This window comes from Meles meles, chromosome 10 (assembly GCF_922984935.1).
Source record: "Meles meles chromosome 10, mMelMel3.1 paternal haplotype, whole genome shotgun sequence".
Taxonomy (NCBI): Eukaryota; Metazoa; Chordata; class Mammalia; order Carnivora; family Mustelidae; genus Meles; species Meles meles.
The window spans coordinates 11,409,887-11,437,297 of record NC_060075.1 but is presented as its reverse complement, the minus strand read 5'-3'; the positions used below and the strand labels follow the sequence as shown (position 1 = coordinate 11,437,297).

The 27,411-nt window shown below is 45.7% G+C and overlaps 1 protein-coding gene across 3 annotated transcripts; it reads right to left on the bottom strand.

Moving 5' to 3' along the window:
• Positions 1-708: 708 nt before the first annotated feature.
• Positions 709-25,195, bottom strand: LOC123951859 (TRPM8 channel-associated factor 2-like). 3 transcript variants are annotated; one of them, XM_046020937.1, is made up of 8 exons: positions 24,830-25,195; positions 21,923-22,559; positions 8,472-9,448; positions 8,079-8,176; positions 6,792-7,005; positions 6,237-6,476; positions 5,036-5,373; positions 709-3,411 (listed from the first exon to the last, which is right to left on the bottom strand). In XM_046020937.1, the coding sequence occupies exons 2-8, from the start codon at positions 22,543-22,545 to the stop codon at positions 3,160-3,162; spliced, it is 2,742 nt and encodes a 913-aa protein (XP_045876893.1). In that variant the 5' UTR covers positions 22,546-22,559; positions 24,830-25,195; the 3' UTR covers positions 709-3,159. The 3 variants fall into 3 exon arrangements, with proteins under 3 accessions (XP_045876893.1, XP_045876894.1, XP_045876895.1); XM_046020938.1 differs by having other exon boundaries at positions 21,923-22,556; XM_046020939.1 differs by lacking the exon at positions 5,036-5,373 and having other exon boundaries at positions 3,258-3,411.
• Between the last annotated feature and the right edge of the window lie 2,216 nt (positions 25,196-27,411).

Here is a 27,411-nt window from a genome sequence, read left to right as displayed (position 1 = left end):
AGGCAGAGTCCTTCTTATTGTCTTTAAATCTGTAAGGCAGCCTTTATTACTTCCCTAAATTACCCCAGGATGATGTCTTTCCTTTGGAATTTATCTAGTTTTCTATGAATGTTGGTATTTCAGATATTGGATCTAATAGCCTATAAGAGCATTTGTGGTTCCTTGCACCACACTCCGACATGTGAAGATGAAAGCTGGGGTATCCTTAAGAATGAACAAAAGACACTTGGATACAAGTCCTGTGTTTAAGACAAGCTTCTAGGACGGCACCAAGCTCTGCCTTTGAAGCATCGGATCTTAAAATCCTCCAGACTAGGCAGGGCAGGGTTGTGGTATTAAAGTCTATGTACCTTGGATGAATGACCCTTATCATTAAGTAATTTCTTTTTGAGTGACTAGCAATACCATGTTGGGTTTTTAGCAGTTTGAATCTGGTTGGCCATTTGTGGTCAGTAGCCGTATACATGTAAGATTCACACAAGTAGAGTTCAGGTTGCAGCAGATTCAGTAAGTCTGTGTAGTGTGTTGGTGGAAAGTGTGGGCTCTGGAGTCCCAGGGAACGGGGTTGGCTTCACCACTTAGCTTTGTATCTGTGCTTCCTTCTCTGCCAAGGGAGACAGTAATAGTACTTATTCTGTAGGACTGTTGTGAGCATAAATAAATAAATAAAAACACTTATAACAGTTCCTGGTAAAGAGCATTTTTTAATTAATTAATTAATTTTTGGCAAACAGCCTTTACTGATGATTCACTGTGGCTACATTCACATCCTTGTGAGCACATATACTCTGAATGCCTGAGATTGTCACAGTGACAAGTAAGTGTGAACTTAGAAAGAAGCATCAGAACCGCTTGTAAGAAGGGGAAGGCTCCAGTTTCCACTACAGGGAATGTGGGGAGGAGTCAGGTTTTTGTCTTTGTTTCCCAGGCAACATCTTATCCATCCATGCACTCCTCCTTAACATTCGTTAAGAACTCCAGTTCTGAAGTTGAATTTCCTGGGCTCAAATCCTTCCTCTACCTTTAGGGCGGCTAATCATATGCTGAGACAACCTGAAAATCAGGTACCAGTATCTTTGGAGGTTGAATTTGATATTTAATAAAAATTCTGTAGTTAACATAGGATAAATCAGAAGTTTGGTGAGCTTCCATTTTCTGGGTGAATTTTTGTTTAAATTCTAGGTCTTCATGGAGGATTTTTCTAACTGCTGGGGTTTTCACTTAAGTCCTGACTCTTCTTCTTACTCGCTTCTTTACTCCCGAAGTTATTTACTTTCCCTTAACATCTGTCTCCTCAACTATGAAGTGGGATAATAACAGTACCTACTTCCAAGGTCTGTTGTGAGGATTCCATGGAATAACGCATAGAAAACATCCCACACAATGGCTGGGACAGACTGACTGTCATCGTGTGCTCGGTGTCATCACTGTTCTTTCCATTCCCACGTTTATTGAGTGGCTTTCATGTGAAAATCTCTTGGCAAAGGATAATAGTGGAATAAAAGGAAATTATCCAGAACCAGGAGGAGGAGGAAGGGATTCAGGAACTATTCCGCTCTGAATGCAGCTCATGGAATGATAGTCAACAGAACAAAAATATGGTTTAAAAGCAAGCTAGAGAAAATTGGTCACACCCCATGGTTAATCCTGGAGACAGAACCCTAATGAGAACTCCACTTAGGCAAAGATTTGGGATGGGTTAGAATGGATAAGGTGAAAGCTCAGGGCGGCTGCATGGTGAGTTAATTTGGTCTGCTGTGCCCAGAATAATCCTGGTCCGAAGTGAGGCCTGTTGAGCAGGCGGACTTCTCATCTCGGATGCTGTAAACACCAGACACCGCCTTGATTCTGTGGTGACCAGAGGGGTCAGTCGCCTCTTCTGTGCAAAGAACAAACAGGCTGGTGGACTTGATAGGCTTTGCCACTGTGACATTTACTTTTGGTTGAAACAAAAGTATTAGAAGATCGAACTAACCAAGAAGATGAAGATGCTTTGTGACATCCAGTCTGAGATTACTCCATCTCTCTCTTTTTAAAGTTTTTATTTATTTGGGAGAGAGAGAAAGGGCGAGTGAGCAGGGGGAGGAGCAGAGTGAGAGGGAGAAGCAGGTTCTGTGCTGAGCGTGGAGCCCGATGCGGGGCTTGATCTCTCGACCCTGAGATCACAACCTAAGCCGAAATCAAGAATTAGACCCTTACCCAACTGAGCCACCCATGTATTCTTCATACCATCTCTTTTGAGTTTACACAATTATTTGGATTAGGTCTCACCTAAGAATCCTTCCAGAGTGGGAGAAGGGACATAAGACAGGCTAGGATCTCAGTAACCATCATGCCTGGAAGAACACTGATGATGCATTTAAACTCTTACACAGACAGAGAGCGTGTGCCCACCTCCAGGGGCCAACTCTGAAATGGGATCCAGTTTGCAGGCTGTCCACGCAGACAGGCCACCACGGGCCCTGGCAAAAGCTAAAGAATACCTTTGCGTGTTTATGCATATCGCAGTGGACGAACACGTTTACCGTTATCCAACAGCAGACTTTTATCCCCTTCTCATGTCATGCATGAGAACAGAAGCACAGAGACTTTAAGAGATTTTCCATAGAACCAAAGCCAAGTTCAGGGCTCTCCATACCAGCCTGTCTCTCTTGCTATTAGAAAACTTCCCAAAGCATAAGAAATTAACAGCCATGTTTAGGGCTGGCAGGGGTGAGATCACATTATTATGTTAACCCATAGTCTTTAGAACTGTTGGTCAGGGGGCGCCTGGGTGGCTTGGTCAGGTAAGCATCTACATTAGGTTCAGGTCATGATCTGACTCCTGCTCTCGGTGTGTCAGCTTCTCTCTCTCCCTTTGCCCTTCCCCCTGCTCATGCTTGCTCTCCTGTGCTCTCTCTCTCTTATATAAATAAAATCTTAAAAAAAACAAACAAGAAAACACTGTTGGTCAAAAGTCAGAGCCGAGAGTCCACAGGACCTTAAGATGCACAGATTTCAGATCCTGTGCTGGAAGATTAGAATGCTGAAACAAGTCAGTGAGAGCAAAAGTATAACCTGGGGAACAGTAACACGGGCATTTCCTGAGAACGTTGGTGTCATTTTGTCTTATGGCTTAACTGCCTCTCGCCCCACCACCTTGCTGCACATCGTTTCCTCCTAATAATGATGCATGTATGCCCTCATGGGGTTTTCCTGCCACTCGGGCAGATGGGCCAGGCTGGTCGCCACTTCCTTCTGGACAGGCCACCCCCAGTCCTCAAAGAATGGAGCCAGATTCTTCTGCACCTTTTCTGAGAACTTCTGCACCCACAGATTCATCTTGCCAGTGTTGTCTTTGGGGATGCCAGAGAGCGTCTGGTACTCAGCAAAGAGCTGGGTGAATGGCTCCCACCCAAAGGCCTCCTGGAGCTGAGAAGAGAAAAGAAGGGACAGGATGAGGAACCAGTTTGTGGAAGTACCTGCAACACGCACCTCCAGTGTATTTCAGTCATGGTGATTCTTTCCCCTTGATCATTCATGAGCTGCTTCCCTCCTATGATTTGCCTCTGTGTCTCCACTCTACCCCTGAACATCAAGACGATCCCACTGGCTCATTCCATCCATCTCTTGACCACAGAACCTATACCCTTTGAATTTGTTAGGGGACTTCACAGGGAAGCAAATATCTGAAAAGACATAAATTCTCAGCAAATGACAGTTATTATAATTATCTCTAACTTAAAAAATTATATTCCTAGGCCCCAAGTGTTTTTCTGGGCATCAGATAGGTCTGAGCCTGACTGAGATGGGAAACCCTGATATCTCACATGTTTGGTCTTTGGGACCCTAAAGGCTGGGAACGTCCAACACATTTCAGACAGAATTATACAGTCAACTCAGATCTGTAACGATTTTCAAGGCTACTGTTTTGCTCTGTGGAACACTCCCTTTGGGGCAAAACCAGGATGACCAGGCACATCATAAGGAGCTCAGAAGGAGAGTTCATGTTCATGGAGGGATAGCCCACCAGAAAGCCACAAGCAGGAGGCCCTTGCCAGCTACGATAATAGAGGTGCAGAATGAGCAGGGATCCTGGGTGTCAGACCACTTGCCTTTTTGTGGAGGAGAATTCTGACTCTGGGGTGTAAATCCTAAGGACAGATGATGACATCTGGGGAACAGGTTTGACAATTCAGTTATGTTAACGTTCAGAGCAGTTTGTTGGAGGAACAGGGCTTTGTGCCTATTTCACAGGAAGCCCACCTGCTTCAAGACTTCATTGTTCGTTCTTCAATTGGATGGGTTGGTTATTCATTTATTCATTCTAAAAACATTTTCAGGTTCAAATGGGGTGACTGAAGTCAGAAAACCTTGACAAAAGTTATCTCCTAAAAAGTCTCCTATAATGCAGTTGTCCAGAGACACACCACTGTTACCATGAAGGGATGGAGGGATGCAGCACTCACTTGATCACAGAACTGAGGTGAAGAGAAACAAAGCACAACAAAACAGCACCCACTTCTGAAGCACTTATTAGGCGACCATGGTCAAGACTGGTGAATGAAAGCGCTGTGCTCCAGCCTAAGGAATGACTAACTCAGAACTTCTGTTCATGACTCGTAGACTAGTAGGCTGTATTTTCTCCACTTGTTTTCTAAATACTTTTCATTTCCTCTTCGTTAATATCACAAAATACAGGAGGCCATTAGGACAGGTGTTATTTCCTCAAACTTAGAGAAATCCCACTATCCAGGTCTTCTGTGCCCAGGCTGGAGGGGGTGGCAAAGGGGGTCCAGGATGCTACACAATGGAGGTCTCTGCTGACCCTCACCTCCCTGCCTTTTTTTTTTTAAAGATATTATTTATTTGACAGAGAGAGATCACAAGTAGGCAGAGGCAGGCAGAGAGGGGGGAAGCAGGCTTGCTGCTGAGCAGACAGCCCGATGGTGGGGCTCAATCCCAGGACCCTGGGATCATGACCTGAGCTGAAGGTAGAGGCTTTAACCCACTGAGCCACCCAGGCACCCCACCTCCTTGCCTTTCTGCTCCATACCTGTAGGTATGTTTCCAGAGCTGTCCACACATTCCAGTCATTCAGGGGGGCTCCCTTTCCCAGGTGTGTTTTGATTCTCTTCTCTCGTTCTGGAGGGCTCAGAGCAGGGTGGGCCCTAGACCTGGGGATGTCCAGGACCATTTCATGCACATAGACAGACCAGAGGTTGCAGGTGGCCTCAGTGGTGTGCGGTGGGAACTCCCACACCTGTCGCTGTTGGTTGTGACCCAGCTCATGGATGGGTCCCCACAGACCTGTGCTCCTAATGCTGGCCTCATTGATGAGCTCTTGCACTGACTCAAGGTGGCACATGATGGGGTATCCTGAATGCATCCAGCCTGGGAATGCAGAAGTTAGAGATGAGGCCTGGTGAAAGTGGGGAGCACCCAAACTATCTCCCTTTGTGCCTCTCTGCTGAACAACTTTTCCTCAGCATCCTAGTTGCCCCCATTCATGCCAGAGTCTCCATGCTGGTTGGAAAGTAGATGGCTTGCTCTGCTTGGTCAGAAACTCAATGGTCCCAGCCCCCGTCCTAACCTTTCATGTCAGGGTTATGCTCTCCCCGCTCTGGCCCTGAAGAAGATGAATACACATTCCATAGCCATGCTCACTACATTCAGGGCTTCATTTTGTGTGTGTTTCCTCTCCTTGAGTCTGTGACACTATGTCTGGTGTCTGGGTTTGAGATCCCTGAGGCTAGAGCAATGTCACTTCTTCTGTCGTGTAAGCCCCTGTTGTGCAGATTTATGCTCTTTAGCACAGACAATCTTTTTTTAAGGAGAAGAAAACTGAAGTCTAAAGGAATGTTCTCTGTGTTAGAACCACATTTCCTTATTTTTCTCTCATGTAAACCAGCCAATACTTATCATAAACTTCTTTCCTTACTCTTTCCTTCCATTGCCAGCTCTGACTTCTATTTGAAGAAATATTTCTGTTTCTCCTTGAAACAAGGAAGAAATGGCTCATTGCTATCTGTGAACTCCTAGTAGCACTATTTTAATATCCTTCTACCAACCTGTGAAATCTTACCTTGTAGATATAAATGATTCACCTTTTCATATGGGAAATCTTTGCACCGCCATCAAGGTCTATGTCTGTTACGTCTTTTTTCCTTTACTGGTAAGATTATGCCTTTTGTGTATGGGGCATTAAAAAAGAGAAAAGAATGAATAAACGGTGTCCACTGACTAGGAGCACCCACCTGCTGAGATCTGCACATCAGCAACAATCCTCTCGGGACAGCAGAAGGGGAAAGGCTGGGCTGCTAGCTGGGCTATAGCGTGCATCATCTCATCCCAGAGGCGGAGTACAGGCTCGGGGTCCTCCAGGTCTCGCAGGTTTGCCGTCGGCACCGTCAAGATGATATTGTCTGTTGCCAGCTCTCCCCAGGGAGCCTGACTCTCCTGGATACACTTTTTCCACGCCTCCAGAGATGTCTTACCTGGGAATAAATATCACGGGTTTATCTCGCTTTTCCCCAACTTACCTGGAACTCCAGGAGGAGGACACGGAAATAATGAACTATTAACATGTGGGTCTGCATGCTCTGAAGTGAAGCACAGGCCTCCAGACCTGCCCTCAGTTCCGCCCGAAGTCTCCATGGACATGGTATTGCACAGCTCCAGCCTCTGCTTACATCTGGAACAGTTCTCCCCTTCTGTCTGCCAGTTCGTACCCCACCCTTCCTTAGCACCTGGCCCATGACTATGGTGGCATCCCCAGTGCATCCTCCTCCCTCAGCATTCAGTCCACTCACCCAGCTTGTAGTAAGGGGCAGGCACAACCCTTTGGATGGTGACAGATACAGGGCCCAGTTTGCTGCCCTTTGGCACGATGACATAGAGAAGGCCACCCCAGAGGCAGGAGACAGATTGTATGCTCCTGTCCAAACAGCACTGATGAGTCACCACAGGGGCTCGAGAAAGCTTGCTGGCCTTGGTCAAGTTATCTGTGTGGCAGCCAATCTGTACCTGGGGAGGAGAATCCACCATGTGTAGGAGGAACTAGGTTCCTATGGTATATGTGTGGTGGCGGGGGTTCCGTGTGTGGGCTGCTGTGTATGGTGTGGGCCGTGTGCATGGGGTTGGCGGCTGTGTTGTGCTGGGTGAATGGCAGGTACTAGAAGAACACCAGCTCCCTTCTTCAATGAGCTGTGCATGGAAACCTATGAAATTTTAGTACTCTGATAGTCATCGGGACTGAAAAGTGTATGGAACCATGCTTCCAGGGACTTAAATAGCTTCACAACGGATTGCCACCAGACAGACGAAGGAGGATAACCCTGTGGCTGATACTGATTAGGGCCCCACAAAGCCCCTATACTGCGTGGAATCCAGGCTCTTGTGGCAGGGCCGATGCCAGTGTGCTGATTCCAAGGGCAGGATGAGCCAGAGGGGATCCTGGTCACTGCTTGTGCACCAATAGGAGACTACCCATCCAGAGGTGGCAGGATCTGGCCTGAGTGGGGAAGACTGATTACTGCTTCTGCCTTTGTGGAGGGTTCCCCTTTCTGGTCAGTTGGGTTGAGGGCTGTTTCCTGAGGTTGCTTTTCTTATGTTTAATGTAAGCGAGCTCCAGAAAGGAGGCTGACGTGGAAGGTACCCTGTAATAGGAAGTGACCCTCAGAGCTAAGGCAGGACAATTTTTAATTTTGCCTCTAGAGCCTATCTTTGTGACCAAATGAAGCACACCCCTCAGGTGTGAAGGTAGTGATGTACAAGGCAGAAAGGCCATGTGCTGTTGGCCAAGCCAGTGATTGTCCTGAGGCTGTGACAGGTCCTCCTGCCCCCCCCCCCCTCCGCCACATTACCACAGCGAGATATCATCATCACACATGGAAATCCAGGGGCTTAGGTTTGAGTACCTAAATTCACTCTGGCATTCAGTCCCTTCTTTAGGCTCCCTGAAATTGAGCTGCTTTGTCTATGAAATCTGAAATGGGCAGAATAGTCCCTTCCCGGCCTCCTGGTAACACTGCTGAGGGCCAAGGAAAAGAAAGTGGCTGTGTGGTTTGGGGTGTCAGCAGTGGGGGTTCTGCTCTTACCTTCAGGCCGGCAGAGGCTGCAGCTTCAGACAGTGAGACTTCCGCAGTCTGTCCACGTGGGAGGTAGAGCCTGGTACTCACCCAGGCATCACTGTGGCCTGACAAAAGCCATAGGAAAGGCTGAGTTCTTTACTCACCTGCCTCTGCTGCTCCTGGTGCCTCAGAGTCCTTCCTGGAGGCACAGCCCCTGCCCTGCCTACCTCAGTTCATCCAAGCTTGGTGCATGCATCCCTCCAATACCCTCAGCAGAACCTCAACCCCTGTCTTCCCGAAAGTACACCATAGACAGTGAAGCTGGCCCACCAGAGCTTCAGTACCTGCAATGTCCTGTGAGCCCAGAAACCCCACCTTCCCCCAGGTTCTGATGTTCTGGGCACACTTCCCACTCTGTACCTGGGTTGTTCCCATCGATCTCCACAGTGAAGGGGTGTCCTGAGCTGCAGGTGCAGGTTCCAAGTTCCTGCATCAGCTGGGAGCAGTCAGTCCCAGAGCGTGCCAGTTCCGTGGCCAGGCAGAGCACTGCAGCCTCAAAGGAGTCGCCAGCCACAGGGTGCTCCCGGCTTACAGCTGGGAGGCCCGACAGATGCAGCATCTTCTTTATGAATCGGTGCAAGGATATGTAAGCAGGGACTCCCTTTGCTGGGATCTGTAGGAAGGCTGCACCGTCTGCTCCCAGCTTTGCCAGCCATTGCTTTTCCAAGTTCCTAGCCCCATGGCTCAGTGCAGCCTGGAATTCAGACAGTGCCTTGCGGAAGTGGTAGCTCTGCATTTTGAGGGTAGGGACAGGAAAACAGCCTGCGTGGAGAGTCTGAGCTAGGATACTGAGGCCAAAGCAGTTGAGGATGATGTTACCAGGGAAATGAGCCAAAGCAGAGCGGCCTGGATTCTGGCTGGCCCACCACCAGGCCTGGCCCCCGATCAGCAAACCCCCACCCTCAGCCACAAACTCCTGCAGCTGCTTAGCCTCCTTTTCACTATAAGCCGTGCAGCAGTAGACACGCAAGTCCTGCGTCAGATGGGGCTGCAGACTGCACTCCAGGCCATGCTGTGACAGGAGGGTACACAGGTTTTTTAGACGCGTGTTTACCCCAAGTTTACCTGTCTGGCCTCTGGCCAGCCAGCGCACAGCATTGAGCAGAAAGGGCCCCAGCTTGGGATAACAGAGGATGGCCTCATGGGCAGCCAGGACCACCCGGCCCCGGCCATAGCGGGCAGCTGCCAGGAAGCAGCCGAGTGAGGCATCTAATCCCAGAGGGAAGGCGAGAGCCCCGTGAACCAGCAGCTGGGAGGGGACTCCCCCCGTCTTGATGTCCAGCTCTGAGATCCCTTCCAGGAGCTGCTGCTGATCCTGCCTGAGATCCTCCCCACATCTGCAAAGTGACAGGGAACAGAGGGACTACAGTCAAGTCAGAGAAGCACTGAAACAAGCTCACTGCATGAAGAAATCTATGTGGGGGGTGCAAAGATGACCTCGTTCATGCCCATCTCCTTGTTCTCACTAATAACTGCTAGGGTTGGAGTATGTGACGTCATTTACTTTATCGAGTAATTTCACCTTTTTCACCTTTTAACAACTAACCGATGGCATACCCTTGTTTAATCGACAGTGTTTGTTCTTATTTTGTTACTCATAAGAATACGGTGCTTCTTATAACTGACGTGGTCACAGACTTGATGGGGTACTGAGGAGTGTGGTAGTGGCCTTACGTGCAAATCTTAAAATCCATGTTCTCCAAGTCAACCCTTCCAGGAATTCTTCCCATGCTAGTCAACTGAGTGGTGGATATTCTGGTTTGACTTTTATGTCTTTTTAAGTAATTACACATATAAACAAGTTAGAAAAAAATAGTCCATTCTTAGAGAAAGTAGTTCTACTTTTACATTTCTCAGAGCTAATTTTTTGCCAAAAGAAAAAAAAAAAAGCTGTGAAAACATCAAAGTGCTAGCTCTGAGCTAGAAAAACAAGTAGATTATTTAATACTGCACTTAAAGATTTATGGAAACACACACTCTTTTAAAATTCTCACTTATATCTGATGAGAATATTTACCATTTTTATTGAGAAATGGCCTAAGTGTAATTCAGAAAAAGTTGTATTTCAGGATTTTTTAAAAAGATGTTCATTATGAGAGAGAGAGCAGGGGGGAGGGGTAGAAGGAGAGGGAAAGTATACTCGTGCAGAGCAGGGAGCCTGATACCAATTTGTAGATACCTTAAATGTCAAACAATGGGAGGTTGGTTAAATAAGTTACAGGTTAACTATAAATGGCATACCATATGGTAAATCAATTAACTATTACATAATATTGGAAAATGCTTAATGGAAAAATTTAAAAATCAGATTCAAAGATACTGTTCTCTAAATAAGCCAAATTTTGTGAAATGAACCATCAAAAACAAAACCTAAAACAAATAGAAAACACAAAACCAAACACAGAAGCAGAATCTAAAGAATATTTATCAAAATGTCTTCAGTGACCATCTTGTCTAGTGGGATTATACCCAATTTTAATTAGCTTTGTAAAACTTTATTGTCTCATAATAAAAACCGAATGTTAAAAAATAGTTTAAGTAGCAAAACATTACTGAAAAAAGTACCTCTTGTACACTTTCTCCTTAATTTCCCTTCAGCATAAAACAGGAGCAAATAAAAAATTGGCATCAATCATATCATGGCTTGCTGTTTATCAGTGAAAAACAACAGGTAGATGCATATAAATTAATGTGGACAGGTGTCCAGAACATTCTGCTGAGCAAAAAAATCCTTAAATAGCAGAACTTGGAGATGCAGTTTATATAAAACAAAAATCAAGTCAATAGATGTTAGTGTAAATGTCAGAAAACTTAGGGTAAAATCACAGTAAACTTTTGGGTTACGGGATAGAGAAACTGTTATTGAAAGTGATGGTCAAAAGAACTTTAGCCTCATTGGTATTTTTTCTTTTTTCAAATAAGGAGAATGTACAAATGTAATTTCTCAGGTAATTAAAAATTAAAAATTAGGTTTAAAACATTAAGGTTACTGCTAGAAAAATAGAAATGAAATACATAATCTCAAATGTGTTGGGGAATTTAAGGAATAGAGAAAACTTAGTCGAGAAGGAAACAAAAAGAACATAAAAATAAAAAGAAGGCAAGAGTAAGAGATACACTGTAGTTATCACTATATATGAATGGATTAAATTTCTATAAAAAGACAGAGGCACCTGGATTGGGCTAAGATCATCTAGGTATAAGCTGCTTGTAAAGACAGACTTGAAACTGACACAGAAGGACTGAAAATGAGGTAATCTACATATCAACAAAACTGTATCTGAAAAACACAGCATAAAGAAAACAGAAGTGCCAGTATTAATATGAGATGCAATTGAATTAGAGGAGGAACTAATTAAGGTACAAAAAGGTGAATAATTTCCATGGGTAACAATTATACCTTACAGGGGGCCTGGGTGGCTCAGTGGGTTAAAGCCTCTGCCTTCGGCTCAGGTCATGATCCCAGGGTTCTGGGATCGAGCCCTGCTTCGGGCTCTCTGATAGGCAGGGAGCCTACTTCCCCCTCTCTCTCTGCCTGCCTCTCTGCCTACTTGTGATCTGTCTGTCAAATAAATAAATTAATTAATTTTAAAAAAAAGGGGGCGCCTGGGTGACTCAGTGGGTTAAAGCCTCTGCCTTCGGCTCAGGTCATGGTCTCAGGGTCCTGGGATCGAGCCCTGCATCAGGCTTTCTGCTACGCGGGAAGCCTGCTTCCTCCTCTCTCTCTGCCTGCCTCTCCGCCTACTTGTGATATCTGTCTGTCAAATAAATAAATTAAAAATTAAAAAAAAATTATACCTTACTAAAGATAAAACTTTCATCAGTTTTTAGGGTCCTAAAAACAAAGTGCTGAGAGAAAAAACCACTAAAAAGCAAATTAAAATTTGATAAACTCATAATTGTGTTTGGGAAGGTAATGGCTCTCTAGTTTCCAGTGGGTCAGTTATATTTAAAAAAAAAAAAAGAGGGGGCGCCTGGGTGGCTCAGTGGGTTGAGGCCTCTGCCTTCGGCTCAGGTCATGATCCCAGGGTCCTGGGATTGAGCCCCGCATCGGGCTCTCTGCTCGGCGGGAAGCCTGCTTCTTCCCTCTCTCTCTGCCTGCCTCTCTGCTTGCTTGTGATCTCTGTCTGTCAATAAATTTAAAAATATATATATTAAAAAAAAAAGAGGATAGAGATGAATTGAGCAGAATGAAAAGACACTTGATTAGAACAGAGGATAATGGGCAATATTCTCCTAGACTCTAAGGACAAGAGAAAGCCTAGAATGCCATATTTCACCAATTTGTGGCATAAAAATACAGAAAAAGCAGACTTTCTCAAACAGGATACATTAAATAAAATACCAATTTTCAGCTCACGCACATGCACCGAAGAGCAGATTAGATGATCTGTATCAAGCTTCTCAGAGTGGTAGCTACCTCAGTCGTGAGGTGTGAGAATGGGGACAGCAGTGTAGGAGGGAAGACAACTTGCCATTCTTCCCTGTGTATTTCTCTGTGGTCTGTATGTTTTCACTGTAAGCTTGCATTCCTTTAGACATATTTTTGTAAAAAGATGGGGTGTTTCCCAAAAGAAAAATGAAGGAAGAAAGTGCAAGCATAGTAGAACATAGTAGATGAGACACCAGGTAATTCTTAGCAGATTGACAGTGTTATAAGGACAATATAATGATCTTAGGTATCTATCTACCAATATTTAAAATCTTGTATATGATCTATTTACAGTATTGCAGTCTGAAAAATAAAGTAGCTATTACTTAATGAGGCTTAATATATGCTAGGCTTTTACACATACAGATTATCTCTTTTAATCACGATAAACCTGAAATATATTATTCTTGCATTACAAATGAGGCTTAGAAAAGTTGGGCAGCTTGCTTCATGGTTCTTAGCTAATACCTGGTGGGAACAGGAAGCAAATCCAGGGTGGTTTGCCTCTAAAGTCATTGTCCACACAGCAGAAACTCTCCTTTAATTATTGAGTTTTTGGATTAAGCCCACAAGTGGGTATATGGCAGGCAACACATATAGGTTGTACAAAGGAGGCTTTAACTAGATGTGAAGGTTGGGGTGCCTGGGTGGCTCAGTAGGTTGAGTGTCTGGCTATTGATTTTAGCTCAAGTCATGATCTCAGGGTCCTGGGATCAAGTTCCACATTGGGCTCCAGGCTGAGCAGGGAGTCTGCTTGGCGTTCTTTCCTTCTGCCCCCCCACCCCCTCCTCTCTCTCACATAAATAAATAAAACCTATAAATAAATAAATAAGCAAACAAACGAATGAATAATAGATAGATATATAGATGTGAAGGTGCAAACAATACAGCATTTATGAAAAAGTAAACACTGTTTCCTCAGAGCTGACAGCGCCAGTGGCACTGAGGAAGAAAGGAAGTGAGAGGTGCTGGTGCTCAGGAAGGACAACAGACTGATGCAGGAAAGACGTTGGGGTCAGAAGCTGATGGCTTCTCAAGAATTCTTGCGATGTCTTTGGAGCAAAAAGATGGTTTTATTAAAGCATGGGGACAGGACCTGTGGGTACAAAGCTGCACTGGGGTTGTGAGACGCAATTGGTAATATACTTGGAGTTGTAGGAGGTAAGGGAAAAGGGAGGTTTTCAAAAGAAATCGCGTAAGCTCAAGAGGACCTACAAGATACTGGAGGCCTTGCCATTGTCAAGTTAAGGTTATTTTTCCCTCTAGTCAAGCATTAACATTAAGACCACCGGGAGTTTCCTTCTGGAAGTTGGGTTATTGGTAAGAATGCTTTTTTTCTTGAAAATCACTAAGACATTTGTAAACTGAGCGAGACTCAGTCCTGTTGGACTGAGATCTCTATTAGTTAACCATTTGTTTTTCCCTTTCCTTAGTTTTTTTTTTTTAATAATTACTTTTTAAAATTTTATTTATGTGACAGAGAGAAATCACAACTAGGCAGAGAGGCAGGCAGAGAGAGAGGAGGAAGCAGGCTCCCTGCAGAGCAGAGAGCCCGATATGGGGCTTGATCCCAGGACCCTGGGATCATGATCTGAGCCGAAGGCAGAGGCTTTAACCTCTGAGCCACCCAGGTGCCCCTCCCTTTCCTTAGTTTTAGGGCGGGCAGGAGTGCCTGAGGAATGTCACATGGATCACCCATGGAAGTGGAGAGGGTTTGTGGGGTTTGAACTTGTGGTTTGTCCTCAGCTTGCCTTTGGCTCCCTCATTATAGATCACAGCTGAACAAGCAGGTGATAGAGGGAATGGCTTTGTGAATGCAGCTCAAAGAGCTCTCCCAGTCCTGACAGCAAGGACAAGAAGGCTCAATGGAAAGTGAGTCACTGTCCCCTTCACCATACCTTGGCCTTGTCTGTTCTATTCCTCGTGATGCCTAATTGGCTTATTTTTCTTGAGGTGTTTGGTTCTTAATTTGTTTTCTTTGCTCTGAAATCCTCCCTTTTCATCTCATTCTGTCATTTATTTAACATTTATTTTTAGAAAGGTCTAAACAGAACGTTCAGGGAATCTGCTTCTGTTCGCTGGGTCACATGTTTCTTCAGGCATGACTGATTCTGTTGTCTTTCCATACTAAATGTCTTTCTTCTGCTTCCCTTTTAAATTTATTACAGTGCTTATTTATAGAGTCAGTGTATGGATTTTTTCCCCCTGATTAGCGTCAGCAGATCCTTCCTATGCTTTCTAACTTACCCAGGACCCGTGTGTCTGTACGCACACCCCACATCCATCCATCTTCCCAGATAACATGGAGGTTGATATGTTTCTGCTTTCTACTTCTTGTGGCCTGAGGGTTGTAGCACAAACTGAAGGACCAAGGTCACCTGGGCCCACTGCTGTGCTCACTGAGGGCTAGTCCCTCCACTCTATGGGGACCTGAGGTAGACCTCCTCCCCCCCACCAGGGTGGAGCACACCTGAGGAGTTCCAGCCACCACCGTGCGGGAAGATGGCCGCTCCAGCATCCTTTTCGGCTTCCGCCAAATCCTGAAGTAGTTTTGCTGCTTTTGTGCTTATATATAATCTCACCCAATGTGTTCATTCTTCTAGAACATGAGAAGACATTCACGATAGTTCTAGGATTTGTGGTTTCCACTTCTTTCTTGCCTCTGGGGTGGGGGTGGGGTCAGGCGACACTGCATTCCTGCCATGTACCTGTCAGCCTCACAACTGCCACCTTCAGCTCTTCACTTAGCATTTTTCATTCACTGCTCAGACTGGTGGAGACAGCAACTCCAGGGTCTAGCCTCACTTCACACAACGTGGAAACCCTTTGGGACTGTGCTGAGGATCACGTGACTGAACACGAACTCTTCAAGAGATGCATAAGCTGCCGGCAGATTCAACATCTTCTTTGTAAGCAGTTCCTAATATATTTTCCACCTTTTAGGTTACGCCACATGTAAATGTATTGAGGCGTTGTTGTAGGAATGATGTTTTTGCTAGACTCTTCTGTGTCTTGGTATTCTGCATCTGAGTGCCTTTGGATCTGACTTTGCATATTAAAGCAAGGGCCTTGTCCTCCTCAGCTTTATAAGCATAGGTGTGCAGTCAGCCCTTGCCCTTGGGGACAGGACAGGGAGAGTATCTTCTGTTGGCTTGTAGAGAATGCCCCTCCCCTTGGCAGACAGAGTATTTCCTGTCTCCAGCAGGAATTGAACTTAGCAAACCTGCTGGGTCAGTCCAGGAGCATTTGACAAGACTTGCTGGCTGGAAAGTTCCCTAAAAACCTCTAAGGTGTTGCCAGGTGACGTAGGAACATATCTGAGCCAAGGGCCTAGGCTTAAAGTAATCAGACCTTCTTAGACTTCAGAGCTGACTTGGTTGATTAGCTTCAGCTCATTTTTTGGCTGAGCTCCCCTGGCAAAACATTCCTTAACATGAAGTTCACTGTGGGGTTAACACTGTGTACTAGGCCACCCTTTCTTTTTTATGGTTTTGGATGTACTCACTTATGTATTCATTAATTTATATGGGATACAAATAATCTCTTGCTCTCTACTACGTTTCACATAGCAGGTACTCAGAATAAAGCAGCAAACAGGACAGGCAAGATCAAGGCATTCATGCACCTTTATGCCCTGGCTGCTGGGCAGGCACTCACAAGGGCACAGGTGGGATATGATGTATGGATTGTGGTCACTGATGTTTAGGCCATAAATGGGGAAGAGTGACCCTGGAAGGTCAGTCCTAGATTCAGTAGGGTCATGGGAAAGGCTCCTCTTGAGGATGGGGTTTGAGCTGAAACTGAATAAGGAGAATAAACTGGCTTTTGAGAGCTGAGGGACGATCCAGAGTAGGAAGAGAAGTATGAAAACCAGGGTTTAAAAATAACTTTGCCAGATGCCTGGGTGGCTCAGTGGGTTAAGCCTCTGCCTTAGGCTCAGGTCATGATCCCAAGGTCCTGGGATCGAGTCCCACATTGGGCTCCTTGCTCAGTGGGGAGCCTGCTTCCCCCTCTCTCTCTGCCTGCCTCTCTGCCCACTTGTGCTCTCTGTCTCTCTCTCTGACAAATAAATAAATAAAATCTTTAAAAAAAATTAAAATAACTTTGCCATCAAATTGCCAATGTTATTTTTTTGAATAACTGGATTTGCGAATCTCCTGAAAGTATGTAACAAAAGAAACCTAATGTTATACTTGTGGTCTTTGAATTTTTGAATGTGTGTGGCTGACGTATCAGCTACAGCTCCTCCTCGAAGTACCCAAATTAGAAAATACCTGAGTACTCAACAAAAGGCACAGTTAAACAAACGATGGCACCTATACTGTGACTAGAAACTCCCATTAAAAGGATTATTGTTAAAAAGAGAGAAATGATTGGGGAACCTGGGTGGCTCAGTGGGTTAAAGCCTCTGCCTTTGGCTCAGGTCATGATCCCAGGGTCCTGGGATTGAGCCCCACATCAGGCTCTCTGCTCAGCAAGGAGCGTGCTTCCTCCTCACTCTCTGCCTGCCTCTGCCTACTTGTGATCTCTGTCAAATAAATAAATAAATATATTTTTTTTAAAAAAATAGAGAAATAGTTTTAAACAAATACAGACTAGCAGTACACAATCACAAGTAGCAAAATTGATGTGTGATGATGGAAGTTACAGAAAGGTGAAGATTGTGTTGGGGAGATAATGAGAAACAAACATATTCAGATACTTTAATGTCATATTGTTATTTCAGTAGAAGTTTTGCAAATAAGGAACTCCGATACCGTGGAAGAGTTATTTTCATACATTACCTGAACATTCCCAGCACTTCTGTTGGTCATTCAAGTAGAGACTAAACACTACCACAATGAACTATAGAAACTATAGTTAACACTACTGTAAGCCCTGTGCCCCAAATAGTGTCTAGAACTTAATAGGCACATAGTACGTTTTATCTATCTATCTACCTACCTATCAATTTTTATTTTGAGAGACAGAGAGAGACAGTGTGTGTGCACAGCGGGAGGGACAGAGGGAGAGGAGGAGAGAGTTCCTAAGCAGGCTTCTTGTCCTGCAAGAGTCTTTCATGGGGCTTGATCTCATGACAGTGAGATTATGACCCGAGTTGAAATCAAGAATTGGAGCCACCCAGAGCCCCAAAATACATTTTAAATTAATGAAAGAATGGACAGGTACTAGAAAGAGGGAAGGAAAATGGATATGTTAGGGAAATTTGCTTCTTTATCTATTTCATTGCCAATTTAATAAAACAATACAAGATGTGAGTTCAAAGAAAGACACAGTATAATTTGAGGAAATTTCTCTATTGTTTAAGATTTTATAAAAAGGCATAAAAGTAATGTAAAAAAGTCTTCTTTGGGTTATAATTATAGATAATTTGAAGAATACAGAAATGTTTAAAGATAAAATAATCACTTATCACTATGAATATTTTGTTGTATTTTCTTCTAGTGTTTTTTTCTACTTATGTATGTACACATGTTTTAATATATTTGGCATCAGTTGAATATAGTTTTGTATCTTAATTTTGTCTATGATGAGTATTTTCTTATTCCTTATTATAATAAGTCTTTAAGGAGCTGAAGAATAAGATATGCCATAGTAATTTAGCAATGTTCCATTTACTAGACACTTAAGAGTTTTCCCAGTGTTTTACTTAACAGTGAAAACATCACTAAAAATATTTGCTATTAAGTATCCACGTCATGGCCCAACTTCTGTCCAACCCTTCCATCTTCCCTTCCCCCAGAGACGTTGATTTGGAGAGTCCCTTCCTGTAAACTTCCTACACATTGTATTGGTCTTTGATTTGGGTTCCTGGGAAACCCAGTTCTGGGGAATTTGGTAATGTTTTGCTGAAATTACATTTACAGTTCTGTTTTGACTTGCCAATTTCATTTCCAGTGATATGGCAAAAATACGAAGACATATGCACATAGGCATTTATTGTAGTATAGATGTAATAGTAAGAATACTGGGAAAAAATAAATATTAGAAACTTGAATGTCTGTCAGTAAAAAACTAACTGGATAAACTGTGCTGCACCTGTATATTTCAGTGTAATAAAATATGTAGTGCATATCTATCGGCTATTATGGAACCATAATATAATCTGTTTTTTAAGGATTTTATTTTTTTATTTGAGAGGGGGAGAAAACAGAGTGAGAGAGAGTGAGCACGAGCTGGAGGAGGGGCAGAAGGAGAGGGATAAGCAGACTCCTCGCTGAGCAGGGAGCCCGACAAGGGACTGGATCCCAGAATCCTGGGATCATGGCCTGAGCCAAAGGTGGATGCTCAACTGACTGAGCCACCCAGGCATCTCCAGAAAGTAAGGTTAAGTAAAAAAGTAAGATGTAGAAAGTATGTGTAGCATACTGTTATCTTTTTCAAGTGTGTGTGTGTATGCTCATATATAAACCAACAGTGAAGTAAAGATAATTTTTTTAGAAAGGGAGAGAAGAAAATTATATAAAGGGAATAGAGACATAAATTGACTTCTTAAGGTTTTACTTTAGATCCACACAGCTGTGTTGCATAATTATAAAATAATATTAATTCACAAAAGCAACTCCCGAAAGCAACAGTAAAATACCCAGATGAATCTACATGTGTATCCACTCAGTGTATAACCACAAAGGGAAGGGCTAATCTCAATGTCGTTAAAGGATGGGAATTTGACTTTATACACCTCATAAAAAATATCATAGGGAGGAAAGGAATTGGACATAATCCTTAACTGTGCTGGTAGTACTGTTATTTGTAACTGTTACGTGTGTGTTGTGGCATAAAGTCAATGAGTTATTAAGGTGCTTTCTGTCAGAGCTAGGCTTTCTCATCACGGGAAAATAGGGGACAGATATATGATTGTTGAAATGAAATAAAACCTTGCAGCCCAGAAGTTGCATTTGAAGCATCAGTATGAACTCTTGATGTGATGACCTTTTAAAAATACTTCTTAGGAGAGGGGGAGGGGGTTATGGACATTGGGGACGGTATGTGCTATGGTGAGTGCTGTGAAGTGTGTAAACCTGGCGATTCACCCACCTGTACCCCTGGGGATAAAAATACATTATATGTTTATAGAAAAAATAAGAAATTAAAAAAAATACTTCTTAGTTATGCCCACTCAAAAGCCCTGGAAGCAATGATCAACCCAGGAGCAGTGAGCACCTCAGCAGACTTTGGCTCCTAAACACCATTTCCCACGCAAAGAAGGGCAGGCTCTTTGGAGAAATGGCTGATCTTGGGTCTGGGGCAGGAATGTGTAATGTGAGACCCAAACAAGGAAGTCCATTAGGGTTGGGTCAAAAATTTCAGGTGTTCGGGAGCCTTTTTGTGACTCGGCTCACAATGGCCAAACATCAGATGACCGACAAAGCTACTTCATCAGTAGCACTGATAAAAATAAATGAAACACATGTATTATGTGAGTGTTTCAATCCATGCTTTCACAATGCAGACCTCTGGAAGAGTCTAGGGATCCACTCCAACCAGCGTTTTGAAAATGAGTTAAAAAGGTGAGGAGAGGGAGAATCCAGCATTTAATCGTGCGTTCCCTACGCAGACTGTACCACAGGGCAAGCTAATAGTGAAAGAAGGGAAGTTCGCTTTTTGTTTGAAGATTTTATTTATTTGTCAGAGAGAAAGAGCAGAAGCAGGGGTGTGGCAGGCAGAGGGAGAAGTAAGCTCCCTGCTGAGCAAGAAGCCTGATGTGAAACTGGATCCCAGGCCTCCGGGATCATGACCTCAGCAAAGGCAGGTGTTTAGCCAACCGAGCCGCCCAGGCATCTCAGGGAAGTTCATTTTTATAGAAGTATTCTAAATACTAAATGAAAAAAATGCTAGAACTTTAAACCTACCATGTTATATCCACTAATGAATTACCAGATCTAGGACTAGGCAATGATGATTGATGTCTGCTTATACCACAGTGAGAGAAATAGACATTGTGTCCCATCCTATGGGTAGAAGCCTGAAGGCAGGCAGGAGCCGAGGTCTCTGTCTCACCCTTCAGGCTGTGTTTCTGACAATCACTATGTCTCCTCTGAGACCCCAGGTCCCAGGGAGTGTCCTAGCAAGACACCAGTGTCCACCAGGTGACTCAGCTCCTGGGCTCCAGTGACACGACCTCCTTCTTCTGCAGGTGGCGCTATTGTAAGCCTTTGGTTACCCTTCTGTCTCTCCTAAGGATTTTCAGCCCTTGAATCACCCTTAGTTTCCTGTACTAAGTCCCTCTGGAACACCAGCTAGTCCTGACTGTGTGACAGATAAGCCTTTCCCGATGACCTAAATACCCTCTACTCCCTTCCCTGTTACTCTGACCACTTATTCTGCTGTGCTTTCCTTGTAGCTCCTATCAACACCTGCTAGATTTTCTATTGATTGGTTTCTTCAGTTGCCTAATTCTCCACTGGAGCATAAATGAGCAGGTAGTAGGGCCTGGCCTGCTGAATGGGGCCAGGCCCAGGGTAGTGCTCACACAGAGAAACCAATGTTCTTTCATCTGTTTGAGAGACACGGATATGCACTCTCACCAGCCCAGGAACTAGACACGGGAGACAGAGAAGTGAATGAGATAAGGTTTTCTGTTTGGCTGCAGGACAGAGTAGCAGTCAGAACCCAGCCTCTTTGGGCCGCAGTGCATTTTAAGAATCCTGTTTTTGGCTTGTGGTGGTTCCAAAACAGAGTAGATAAGTACGTGTATTGAAATGGAACCTGAAGGGCACCTGGGTTGCTCAAGTAGTTGAGCGTACGATTGAGAGAACCAAGCAGATTCCATACTGAGTGCAGGGCCCAATGCCAGGTTTGATCCCACAACCCTGTGATCACGACCCGAGCTGAAATCCAGAATTGGACACTCAACTGACTGTTCTCTCTTTCTCTTCTTTCTCTCAATCTCTCTCTTCTTATAAAGCCACTATACTAGTGGCTTATATATTATATTAGTCACTAATATAAACCATCATAAGAGCCCCACCAGTTAACATCCCTCACTGAGCCACTTAGGCGCTCCTGAGCATCCGACTCCTGATCTCAGCTCAGGTCTTGGTCTCAGGGTTGTGAATTCAAGCCCTGTTTGGGCTCCACGCTAGGTATGGAGCCTACTTAAAAAAAAAAAAAAATGGAGGTGCTTGGGTGCCTCAGTTGGTCAAATGTCCGCCTTCAGCTCAGGTCGTGGTCTCTGAGTCCTGAGATGGAGCCCTTTGTGGGGCTCCCTGCTCTGGGGGGAGTCTCCTTCTCCCCTCTCCCTTTCCCCTTTCCCTGGCTCATGCTTGAGCTCTCTCAAATAAATAAAATCTTTAAGAAAAAAAGAAAAGCTCATTGAAGAGTGAGATGGGTCTATTGTTAACATGTATCGGACTCCCTGTTGGGAAATACCACTCACCTCACATGAAATGGAATCTTGGGTATCTTCTTAGAGACCTTGAACCGGTCTATGTCCCCATAGATGTCGGTGAAGTATACTCCGGCCACACTTGTCACCTCATTCCCAGGGAACCCGGACAGCACTCTGTCAGGACCATGCTGACTGGCCCAATACCAGGCTTGGCCCCCGATGAGCAAGCCGCCTCCACTTTTCACAAACTGGATCAGCTCTGCAGTCATCGTGTCAATGTAGGCACTGATGCAGTAAACCCCCACAGGGGCCCCCACTTCTGGCTGAACTTGTGCCGGAACCCCAGAGGCTTGCAGGATACTTACTAGTGATGCCAGAGAGGGGTGCACTCCAGTGGGAGCCGCAGGTGAGGGACAGAGCCAGCCCACTGCATTACGAAGAAATGGAGCGAAGCCAGCATCCAGCAGGTAGCCCTCATGGGACACCACCACCAGGCGGCCTTGGCCATAGGAGGAGGCAGCAATGAGGACCTGGCCCTTGTCATTCACCATCACTGGGAAGGCAGCCTCTCCAGTTAGAAGCAGTTCACATGGAATGGGGCCCTTGGGGACATTCCAGCTGGTCACTCCCTCCATGAGAGCCTCAAAAGCACAGGCTGGAGTTGTTGCCATGGTTCAACTAGCTGCTGCAGAGAAAATCAGACTCAGCTTAGTCAGAGCTGATGAAGGACTGAGTAGAAGCACAGCAACTAAATGCATGCAAACAAAAACCCTTTTCTGGGTTCCCTAGTGTGCACCAACCACTGGGGTGCAGCAAGGAACACCGCAGATGAGGGCCCCACTATCATGAGTCAGATATTTCAGAAGGGAAAGGACAATAATAGGTAGAGAAGCAGATAAATGCAGCAATGAATAACTTACGAAAGTAAACCAGTGATGTGTTATCAAGCATCTGGAGAATTTAGATTGTATGACAGGAAAAGCCTAGATGAGGATGTGACTGTGAAGCCGGGACTAACATTTCAGCTGAGATCAGAAGTGCTATAGGAGAAGAACACACCGAGTCCAAAGAAGCACCTGGCAGGGTGGCCAGAGAGCACCGGGCAGGGCGGAGCAAAACCTGAGTGGCCCAGGGAGGGGCTGGCTCCTGCAGGGCTGCTATGAGGTGAGAGCTGGTGTGCAGAAGTTGACTTAATATTGTGCTGCATCTCTGTGGACAAAAAGATCAGGCGACCTTTCAGAAACTGCATTTTGGGGAGTTGAAACACCTCCCGATTTATCATGTCTGCCCTAACCTGTATGTGTAGCATTCTGTGGTTTCCAAAGGTCTTTTAAAATTTGGTGTGCCTAAAATTGAGCTTAATGTTCCCTTAAAGCAGCTTCTCTTGGATAAATGACTTAAGCCTCAGTTTGCCCATTTACAAAAAGAGAATCGTACACCCCTTGGAGGATTGTTCTTGAAGATTAAGAGAATGCATAGAAAACACCCTGTTGTGAGTACACAGTGAGTGTGGGAGAAACACATGGGTCTGCCCCATGTTGACCTTTCTAGCTTCCCTAAGTGACAAGGGCCATGCCCTGGGTCCCCTGTCCCTTCCGGTCACCTGACTTCCAACTTCAGCAGCCACCATGAAGGAATTTCCTGAGTGCTCAGATGCCTCCACCCTGGTGCAGGTGCACAGGGGCAGCTCTGAAGTGGTGAGATGTCACCCAGCAGAAGTGGGGGGTGTCAGGGACACACGCCGTGGTGGTGGACTTCAGGTGCATTCTGGAGTTCCTCTCAGGAGAAGCTGAGATCCAGCTGCCCGCGGTGGTAAACGGCTCAGCCATGCAAGCTACACTGCCTTTCCCTCCTCCTGGTCTCTCCCTCCCTACCTCCTCACTCTGGCATTCTGGGCCCACTTCCCAAACAAAACCACCTGACTGGAGTCCCTGTAGCAGGCTTTACTTTGGGGGAAGAGATTAAACTGAGACACCAAAGCTCTCAGCTACCTTTGGTTCCTTCCTGCCTCTCTCCTGTTTCCTTAGGCAGCCAGCGCCTACCTCACTTTGCATCGTCTGTCGCCAGAGTCTCTCAAACATCTGTGCCTTCAGCTTGTAGTCCCATCTAGACTAAGTGGGTCTGGCTTTAGTAACGGCTACATTGTCATCCACACTCTTCCTCGAGCCACCTTACCCACTTCTCTTCGTAACAACCCCCCAATTTCATCCACTCCCCATAAGGTAAAAGCTGAGTGCCTCACTCTGGATCCAGGGTCTGTGCTCTCCGCCGTTTTCCAGATGATTTTCCTGCTGCATTCTCCACAAACCTCTAGCAGGCTTGGCATTCCTGAGCATGTCCCGTATTTCCTGTACAAGGACAGCTCCCTTCCATTCCCTAACTTCCTTTCCCATCCAGCCGCTTGTTTCTCAGTAATGCTCCCAGGAAAGGGAACTCACAAAAGAGAAGCAATACCCACATGAGCATCATGGGGCAGGTGGGTGATGTCCGATTTCTGGTGCAGCAGCGGGGAAAAGCAGTGAAAGAGGTCACGATCATGGTAACTACTTTTTAAAGAGAAATCTTTCACTAATCTGACGTCAACACTTTAACAGCAAAACCATAAAAAAAAAAAAAAAAACCCAAAAAAAAACAAAAAAAACCACCCAGGAGATGAATAATAGTTCGTCCAAACCCTGACCGCAACTCTCTAGAAATAGGTGCGGGGAGCGCAGACGTGCTCACACCCATCAGATTCCTGACTCACAAGTTCAAAAAGGTGAAGAAATGTGTTTTGAAATAAACAGCAAATAGCGCCGGACTGGCTAAAGGAAACGAAACCCTGGACCAGAGAAGAAAGAAACACGTGGAATGAGGGCATGTTCTTGGGCACGCTTCTGACACCCTGGGCGCGCCTGCGTGACCAGGTGCTCGGTCCCCGCCCCAACCGCAAAGCTCTGGGATTGGCAAACTCACAATCAGTAGTTGGTTGTGCCGCGCTGGCTCCGGGCTCTGTCGACTTTTGTAGTGACTTTTGTAGTGGTCTGGAGGCTGGGTGGACGGGTTGGGTGGCGCGCCGTTGGGGCCGTCCTGGTTCCAGGTGGAGGGGGCGCGTCGGGGCAGGGCTAGAAGCCGCGCTGGGTCTGGAGGTGGAGCTAGCGAGGCGCAGCGAGAGGTCTGAGAGCCCGGCAGACAGGGTGCTGCGACAGTCCGGGGTGCGGAGTTTTGAGGCCGGCGGGGCGGGGAGCGGCGCGGTTGGGGCGGTTCCGGGCGGAGTGGGCACGGAGCAGAGGGCGGGCGCTACCCCCAGGAGTCGCTTCCGCGAGGCGCCTCCGGACCGGATGCAGTTGGGGCGGTGTCGCGGCTTGCAGGGCTCCTTCGGGGTGCGTGGCTGGTCCTCGCAGGAGGCAGGGTTCCTCAGTCTGCAGGTTTCAGGGCCGAAAGTGGCCCTCCGAGAGTTCCGGGATACAAGACGGAGGTTTGCAAAGTTGCTGTCACGCTTGATGCGAAAAGCAAATGTCAAGTCCCCAGTAAACCACATTCGGGGAAAACAACGCCCAGCCGCAACGTAACCCGCGGCGCAGCGTTCGTCTCTGGGAATCGGGCCCAAGTCCGGTCGTGGGGTGCAGCCTGACAACCGCGGTTCCTGCGTTGCAAGGCTGCCCCCTGGTGGTCAGCGCCTGCCCGTGCTCCCCGTGTGGGCGGAGATTGGAAGCTGTCCCGGGAACTCAAGCTCCAGAGCTGGGTCCGCCAGTATAATAGAAATCTGTGCCCCAGATAGTCTTGCTCCAGGGTTTCCTTTAAGTTTATTCCACAAATCATTGTTTCCTATCAACGTGAGATTTCCTTCTCCTAGAAAGCGACTCAGCCATCACTTGCCTAGAAAAGAATTTCAGAACCTCCAGACTATTCCAAATCCTCCACCCGATAACACCAAATACCCCTGTTTCTGATTCTTCCCCAAGTTGCGACGCCACATTTACTTGTTCGAGCACCGATTACGTCGGTTTCTCTCATAGGCTCTCTTGCTGTGAGGGTAGCGTCTGTCCCCGCGTGTCCACCATGGCTAGTTTCATTTCTGTCATGTAGTAGGCTGTGTTTGCTTAATATGTAAACGTGTGTGGTTGGATAAACGAATAAGCATCTGGAGAATGCTCAGGAGATGTCTGCTGAATTAGTAAAAAACTGAGTCTTTGGAGGACGAGCGGAAATCTGTTTGGCAGGTGGAAGCCCAATGTGAGCTGACTTAGTTGAATCCTTAGTTTCAGACCAGGAAACAAGCCTTTGGGAAGGAAAGCAGAGTCGGACGCTGGGGGCCTGTGTCAGGAGAGTGCCATGTCAAATGCTGACTTTAGGGAGGGCTCTGTGGTTTTAACCAGACTCTTCCTACATCACTGTGCTTGTGGTAAAGTACCACTCTTCTAGAAGGACTCCTGAGAGTATTTTGGTGTTGATCTAATAGAAGAAAGGGCTTTAAACCAAGGTGGTTTTTCCAGGGCCAGAGGGCGAGAAGTACCTGTGGTCATCCAGGTATCTGTCATTTAGGAGCAGGAGTTGGCTGAAGAATAGAAACAAAAAAATATAGGAAACTGCATGATGGTCCTTTCGTTTATTTGTTTATTTATTTTAAAATTTGAATTTAAATTCACTTTAGTTAGCACGGAGTATATTACTATTTTCAGAGGTAGAATTCAGTGATTCAGCATTGTGTATGACAGCCAGTGCTCATTCCATCGCGTGCCCTCCTTAATGCCCATCACCCAGTTACCCCATTGCCCCACCCACATCCCCTCCAGCGACCCTCAGTTTGTTACCTACACTTAAGAGTCTTCTGTGGTTTGCCTCCCTCTCTGTCTTTATCTTATTTTATTTTTCCTTCCCATCCCCCATGTTTGACTATTTTGTTTCTTAAATTCCACATATGAGAGAACTCATATGGCATTTATCTTTCTCTGACTGACTTATTTTGATAACTTCTTGTTCCATCCATATCATTGCAAATGACAAGATTTCATTCTTATTGATGACTGAGTCATACCACATCTTCTTTTTTTTTTAAGATTTTATTTATTTATTTGACAGAGAGAGATCACAAGTAGGCAGAGAGGCAGGCAGAGAGAGAGGAGGAAGCAGGCTCCCCGCTGAGCAGAGAGCCCGATGTGGGGCTCAATCCCAGGACCCTGGGATCATGACCTGAGCTGAAGGCAGAGGTTTTAACCCACTGAGCCACCCAGGTGCCCCCATACCAAATCTTCTTTATCCATTTATCTGTCAATGGACATCTGGGCTACTTCCATATTTTGGCTATTGTGAACATGGCTGCTATTTTCTTAAAGGTCCATTGAAGATGTGGCCAGCATGGGTCTGACTGAAGGGTGTGCAGGTGCAGCCCTCAGACCCTTGCTACAACCTGGGAGAAAACAGAGACTCCTCCATGAAAGTCAGCATATGCTCATCGGGCAGGAGTTCTGTGAGGTGCTCTGGGAGATGCAAATGGTCCTGCAGTCAGTAAATCTTGGAGGGCAGTAGACGTGATAGGACTGTAATACCACTAGGAT

Coding starts and splice junctions, on each gene's coding strand:
- LOC123951859 (XM_046020937.1), bottom strand. CDS start 22,545: ATGGCAACAACTCCAGCCTGTGCTTTTGAGGCTCTCATGGAGGGAGTG. Junction 8,177..8,471: donor GATCGATGGGAACAACCCAG/GTACAGAGTGGG, acceptor GGCTTTTGTCAG/GCCACAGTGATGCCTGGGTG. Junction 7,006..8,078: donor CAGCCTCTGCCGGCCTGAAG/GTAAGAGCAGAA, acceptor TCTCCTCCCCAG/GTACAGATTGGCTGCCACAC.